At 49.4% G+C, this 6,898-nt stretch overlaps 1 protein-coding gene across 1 annotated transcript; it reads left to right on the top strand.

The window, feature by feature from the left end:
• Positions 1-902: 902 nt before the first annotated feature.
• Positions 903-6,398, top strand: LOC128936067 (protein FAM83D-B-like). The gene is made up of 4 exons (XM_054274753.1): positions 903-1,355; positions 3,954-4,121; positions 4,581-4,705; positions 5,444-6,398. Exons 1-4 carry the CDS (start codon positions 903-905, stop codon positions 6,396-6,398), a joined length of 1,701 nt encoding a protein of 566 aa, XP_054130728.1.
• The last annotated feature ends 500 nt before the right edge of the window (positions 6,399-6,898 follow it).

Here is a 6,898-nt window from a genome sequence, read left to right as displayed (position 1 = left end):
TGGTTGATTGGTTAGTTGGTTGGTTGGTTTGTTGGTTTATATTGGTTTGAGTTTTGGCACTCTGTTAAATATCTCTGCCTTTCAGCTGTCTACACCTAGGGGAGATCCAGAAGAGGAAATCTAGGCAGTGGGTGGGTGTAACTTTTTATTTCAAACGCAGAGCTCAGGAAGCGTTTGGACAATGCTCTCAGGGCCATGGTGGCATTCTTGATGCTACCCTGTTCATGGCCAGAAATTGGACTTTAATGAGGCTTGGGGATCCCTTCCAGCACAGAATATTCCTTGATTCTGTGAAGTGGTGGCAGCTGGAGCCGGAGACAAGCTGGACATCCAAACCAGTGCCTGCCTTCCATGGGAGGGTTCAAGGCTTTAGCTCCAGCATTTGTTAGTACGCATCTGTACCAGACCAGAGGGGCTTGATTCTGTTCAGGGCAAAAACTCCGCGATCCCTGCCCATCCCCTGAAGGGCAGCAGGGCTCGGGCTGGGCTGTCCCCAGCCGGGAGCTCCATTGAAGGGCAGGAGGGCTTGGGCAGGGTTAGGGTTAGGCGGGAGCTCCATTGAAGGGCAGTGGGGCTCAGGGCAGGGCTGTCCCGGCTCCATTAAAGAAGGGCAGCAGGGCTATCCCAGCCGGGATCTCCATGGAAGGGCAGCAGGGCCGTCCCCGGTCGGGAGCTCCTTTAAAGGGCAGGAGGGCTCTGGCAGGGTTGTCCCGGTTCCATGGAAGGGCAGCAGGGCTGTCCCAGCCGGGATCCCGCCCCGGTCCCGCCCGGCGGGGGCGGTGCCCTCCTGCCCGAGCCAACGGCGGCGCGGGGCGGGGAAGGCTCCTCCAGCGGCGGCCGCGCTGTTTGGATTCAAACTCTGCACAGAGCGATCCCGGCGGGCTCGGAGCCGCGCTCCGGCCATGGCCAACGCGTCGCAGTGCCTGGAGGAGGGCTCGGGGCGCTGGCCGCCGCCGGCCGGGCCGTACAGCGAGGCGCAGCGGCTGGCGCTGGAGGAGCTGGTGGCGGGCGGCCCCGAGGCGCTGCGCGCTTTCCTGCGGCGGGAGCAGCTGCCGCCCTTCCTGTCGGAGCCCGAGGTGCAGGACATCGCTCGGGCGGCGCTGCCGCCCGCCGCGGGCCCGGAGCCGGCGGCCGAGCCGTCGGCCGGAGGAGCCTCGCTGGACGCCTCGTCGCTCACCTACTTCCCCGAGCGCTCGGAGCTGGAGCCGCCCGCGCTGGAGCTGGGCTGGCCGGGCTTCGCCAGCGGCGCCTTCCGCGGGCTCACGCGGGTGGAGGCGCATTTCCAGCCCGGCTGCGGGGACAGCATCTACGGCTGCAAGGAGGCGGTGCGGCGCCAGATCCGCTCCGCCCGGCAGGTCAGTGAGTGAGTGAGTGAGTGAGTGCCGGAGGAGCTCCCTTCTTTGCCCTGCCCTGCCCTGTCCTGTCCTGCCCGAGGTCCCTCTCCCCTGGGTCTGCGAGCGCATCAAGAATCGGCACCGCTGCGCGTCGCCATGGGACACCCGACAAAACCATGTGGCTTTAAAATCCTTGTCGAGCAGACAGTGTCATTAAGGACGACAAGCTCGAAAATGCAGAAAAAGTGGCACTCTGCTGCTTCTGCACCTCCCTTTCCCGGGTGCTCTGGGTGATGCGCCGAGAGCTCCCCGTCCCGCAGCGCTTCTGCCCTGGCCAGCACAGCCGCTGGATCCAGCTGAGCCTGCTTTCACTGGGAGCAGAATTTATCCTATTAAAGATTCCCCAATTATGTTCTCTGCCGGACAGGTGCGCTTGCAGAAACATCCTACTGCCCTTTAAAGGGTGTGACACAGAATAAGCCTCTTCTATAAGAGAAGGTTACCTATAGATACAACACCGTGATTGTATTTTCCTTCCCTCGCTCACTAAGTGACCTACAGAACTGCTTTTGACAGGACTTTCTACAGGGGTGAACGCTTTTTTTCTGATGCACAGTATGGCTTGAAAACCACGTGGCGTAGGAATCTGTAACTGTTCCCTGTAGCTCATTGCATTCCCGGAGTTTATAGCGTCCAACAGTAATCCCAGCTGGGAACCACCCTTCTCCTTAGCAGCCATTCCATTGGCTCAGCTAAAATTTAAATCTGTAGCTTCCTTTTTGGGTGGCCAGATGAAGCAACCCCTGTCTCTTTGTGTAACGTGCACGGCACACACCCTGAATCAACAACCGAGCTCAGTCTCTACTCCCCTGCGAGGGCAGGAGCTTAGGGAGTGTGTGAGGATGACATGAACGACGGGCTCCGTGCCAGAAACGGTCCCAGAGGAAGCTCTGTTCTCAAACAATCCCTACAGGTATATGAGACCAGTCTGGTAACTCGAGTAAACACCATAAAGGCATTTATTCCCCTCAAAAGCTGTACTTGTTTGTAATATTGCTCTTGCAGCATCCTGTCAAACACCTTCCCTCACTCTGAGCCAAGAGCAAGGCAAGCTGCTCCTGCCCCGTTTGTGGCTGTGCCTGATTCAGGGAGAATTTTTGTGGACGTAAATGGGCATTTTGATACCCTGAGACTTACTGAATATCAGATTCCATATGATATTTCTCAATCATTTCTGAGTTCCTCAAGTTAATGTGAAAACTGGGAAAACTTCAGATGTTACATAATTTTTCCCTAATTAATGCACTCAAATGCAGTTAGTTCAAGTGACTGCTGTGATCTTGTCCTTGCTATCCTGAATGAATGAGTAGAGAAAAGGGTTTTCTCTCTTTCCTTGAAACATTTTAGGCAAAACTGTGTTTCTTTTTCAGCTGCTAATTCTGGGAGTAGAACTCAAATGTGCTGTGAATTGAGCTGTCATATGAAGGCATCAGTGTTCCCAAGGATTTTGTGCGAATTGTTGTGTTTTCAGGGGTGGTTTTCTTACTTGTCTGGTCTTGTCAAAAGCATCTTACTGGTTTTTAATCTTCTTCAACACTTAGACAAGTGATTGGGTGGCAAGAAACTCAGGACACACGCAAGAAGCACCAACATAAAGTAACTTTATCTAGAAATACCCATGTGCTTGTGCATGTTACGTGTCAGAACTCAGCCAAACAGCACCAGTCCCTTAGGGAGCAGGACAGAGGTGGGAGTGCAGAGCTCAGCCTGTTCCTGTGGGAAAGGTTTCCTGTGAGTACAGGCTGTGCCACACACAGAGCAGCTGTGTTGTGTGCTTATACACCTTGGGTGTGCTGCAGCAGCCTCCATCTGATAAGGGCAGGTGCCAGGTACCCACAATGGTTGTATTGTCATTGGTCTTTATACTGGTTTAATAGAAAAGTGGAAAATTCAGTCATAAAGCTGAATCTTTTATGCCTTTGTGTTCCTACACAGAAGTGGTTTGGAAGGGTGAGAGCTCAAGCACCAAATCAGTGTAGTGTGTGAGGTGGCTCTGAATTAGCTGGAGAGATGGTTCATACATGTGATACTCCCATTTTAGGATTTGCCTTTTTGAAAGAACTGTTGGGGCAGTGGAGGGATTTACTGTGAAGGTAAGGGATAGAAACTCAGAATATAGAAACCAGGAAGAGTCTGGAAATCAGCTGGGGTTTGTGAGCTCTGACAGCAAAGAGGCCATTTGAGTTAATTCCCCTGTAGCTGCTTGAAACACAGGGAGAACAGGTGTGGAGATGGTTTGTCTGGACTCCACACTCTGCTGTGACAGCTTCCCCAGTCTGGCCACACTACAGGGGGTTGTGTAGGAAAGGAGAATGTGAAAGTGTACAAAAGCAGCAGACAGAGGAAAAACCTCTTCAGTCCTTTGCATGCTGAGGCACAATGAATTTACAGGAGTTTTGTGGGAATATAAAAATCTTTTAGAGCTTTCCAGAGCCTGTGCAGCAGGACAAGGAAATGTGCATGAGGCTCTGATGATAACAGCAGGAGAAACTGGCTGGGGGAGGCAGTGGTCTTGTGTAAAATAAATCCCTTGAGTGAGTGGTGTGGCTTTCCTTGCAGGTGATTGCCCTTGTGATGGATTCCTTCACAGACATTGAGATCTTCAGTGACCTTCAGGATGCCTACAACAACCGCCAAGTTCCTGTCTACATCCTTCTTGACCAGGACTTTGTGCCCCATTTCTTAGAAATGTGCAACAATTTGGGAGTTTGTCCTGAGCAGGAAAGTGTAAGTACTGAATTAGGATTGGTGTGGTTTGTTTTTATTTTTGTGGTACAGTTTATGCACATCAAAGAAACCTTTCTATAAAGCATCAGACTGCCTTGAAAGGCTAAATCAACCTGTCTTATGTAGGAGGTACAACCATGATGTGCACCAGCACCGTGTGCTGTGTGCACTGGGATCCCTGTCCTGAGGATGCAGCAATTTTCAGGGATTGAATTTTGCAATGTTTAAATAGCTTTATTCTTTGGCTCAAGGAACTGCTTGCTAAGCAAAACAGAAACGTGGGAAGCTAAAGGGTGGCACAGCTCTGGTACCATCTGCTTTCTTTCCTAATACTTTCTTTTAAGAGGGTTTGGATCTTCCATACTGTGCTTAGCTGCTTTTAAGTAGAATTGCTAATCAAAAGTTTTTGGAAGTTAACTTAAATTTGATGTCACTTTTTTCCTTTCTTTTCTGAACCAGATGATGAGAGTTCGAAGTCTCACAGGGAGCACGTACTACATGAGGTCAGGTGCCAAAATTGTTGGGAAAGCCAAGGAGAAGTTCATGTTAATTGATGGCATTAGAGTGGCAACAGGCTCCTACAGGCAAGTATTGGGGTCTGCTGGTGCCCAGTGAAGCTGTAGAAACGGTGATTTGCTGCAAAAGATGTATTAACTTTGCTGTTTGCCCTGTGTTAATGAGGGCCAATGGCACATGGAATAGCTAAGTCCAAGTGGGGCTGACACGAATCTGAAAACACCTTTGGAAAACTGATTTACTCAACTTGTTGCTAGCAGAGAGCTTGGCCACGGCTAAATAGAGTTCTTCCTGCGTAAATGAATAGTCTGTTGACTTCATACCTTATTGTCACAGACATATTTTATGAAAAATCCTTTCCTTAGGATCTTTCCTCCTGAGAAGCTGAGAGGCTTCAGGAACAAAATGTAAGCAATGGTTATCTGCTGCTGTGGAATGCAACAGGTGGATCTGTGATTGGTCTCATGTAATTGTTTCTAATTAATGGCCAGTCACAGTCAGCTCGCTCAGACTCTCTGTCCGAGCCACAAACCTTTGTTATCATTCTTTCTTTTTCTATTCTTAGTTAGCCTCCTGATGAAATCCTTTCTTCTGTTCTTTTAGTATAGTTTTAACGTGATATAGATCATAAAATAAATAAATCAGCCTTCTGAAACATGGAGTCAGATCCTCATCTCTTCCCTCATCCTCAGACCCCTGTGAACACTGTCACACCTTATCTTCATTTTTTTAAGCTGAGTCTGGCTGTCTGTAGCTGCACTGTTGAAATGCACTGGAGATTAACTGTGAGTCTTTGTTTTCAACAGTTTCACATGGTCTGATGGAAAGCTGAACAGCAGCAACTTGCTGGTGTTGTCAGGTCAAGTGGTGGAACACTTTGACCTCCAGTTCAGGATTCTTTATGCCCAGTCACTGCCCATCAGCCCAAAGCGACCGTCCAGCTGCAGGAACAGTGGCATGTTTGATCCCCTGCTGACCAGAACAGAATCCTCCAAAGAATACACTGTGGAAGGCAACTTGAGAGCAGAATTTGCCAGACTGTCTAGCACACCAAAGAAATTGCTGGAAAAAGCAGATCAAACTGAATACACTCCTGCAGGAAAGCTTTGCAACCTGCAGCTTTCTTGCCTGTGTGAAGAGGAGTCGTTCAGCAATCAAGTGGGCACAGTGGAACAGAGAAGTGCATCAACTCAAACTGGCCCGTGGGAAGAGGTGGCAGCTGTGACCAAATGCAATGCAGCCACTCAGGCCAGCACTGCCACAGCAGACAGTAGCACTCAGGCTTCTGTCACGGCCAGAGTGACAGGCACTCAGACATCCATTTTGCTGAAGACTGCAGTGACACAGACAAAGGAAGAGGAGAGCACAGAAACACCCCTCCTTCCCAGAAAGTTTTCAAGAGAAGAGTATTTTCTGCCTGCAAAGGTCACATCCAGTTCTAGTCTGCAATCACTGTCTTCATCATCATCCCAGTGCTCTCTTCCAAGCTCTACAGGCTCAATATCCTCTCTCCGCTCTTTTGACTATTCCAGTAGTCACAGGGCACAATATTTGCAAAAACTGCACAAAGAGAGGCAGTTCCACTACTCGACCATCAGGTCGAAGCTGAGCCACATGGTGGCCATCCTGTCCCGGCGGGGCCGTGTCCCTGCCACCTACCTGAGCCAGGTCCCTGCCGGGGCCAGCCTGAAGCAGAGGCGCGACATCAGCGCCAGCCTGCACAGCCTGCGCCACGCCTCACTCTACTCCCTCAATAAATGATCCTGCCCTGACCACACACCACACAAACCCAGGCTCAAGTTGTGTCACTTTGTACCTAAGATTCTTCCACTTCCATCCAGCACTTTTATTTCTTTGATACTTTTTTAATGCGCCACTCTCCAGCACTTTGTTTTGTACTATGCAATGTAAGTGATGAAAAAGAGACATTATATAGTAACAACTTAGAGGTTTCTCTTGTATGCATTAGTGGTGAAGATCATTTTAATTTTGGGTATTTAACCTCAAAAGTGAACTTGTAACTACTTTCCAGGAATGCTAATGCCTTAGTTTTAATTTATGTAAACTTGGAAAAAACTGAGTCACACTGAACTTGCTCAGAGTAGCTTTGGAGATCTATATTAAATCAAGGAATTATATCAAGAATCTCTCAATCTTTTTTTCCAATACTGACTTTTACTTCTACTTTATCTTTGACAGGAGAGGAATCAGCTTTTACAAAGAGCCATAAAGCTGATTTTATTCTAACTTCTGTGATATAT

The sequence above is a fragment of the Melozone crissalis genome, unplaced genomic scaffold, assembly GCF_028551555.1.
Source record: "Melozone crissalis strain CALT ecotype California unplaced genomic scaffold, PUWL_Pcris_2 ptg000017l_1, whole genome shotgun sequence".
Classification (NCBI taxonomy): domain Eukaryota; kingdom Metazoa; phylum Chordata; class Aves; order Passeriformes; family Passerellidae; genus Melozone; species Melozone crissalis.
The sequence above is the reverse complement of the archived record's forward strand: the minus strand, read 5'-3'. Positions and strand labels throughout refer to the sequence as shown.

Excerpts from the sequence above, each read along its gene's own strand:
- LOC128936067 (XM_054274753.1), top strand. The coding sequence starts at position 903 with ATGGCCAACGCGTCGCAGTGCCTGGAGGAGGGCTCGGGGCGCTGGCCG. Across the intron at positions 1,356-3,953 it reads AGATCCGCTCCGCCCGGCAG|GTGATTGCCCTTGTGATGGA; the intron begins GTCAGTGAGTGA and ends CTTTCCTTGCAG. Across the intron at positions 4,122-4,580 it reads TTTGTCCTGAGCAGGAAAGT|ATGATGAGAGTTCGAAGTCT; the intron begins GTAAGTACTGAA and ends TTTCTGAACCAG.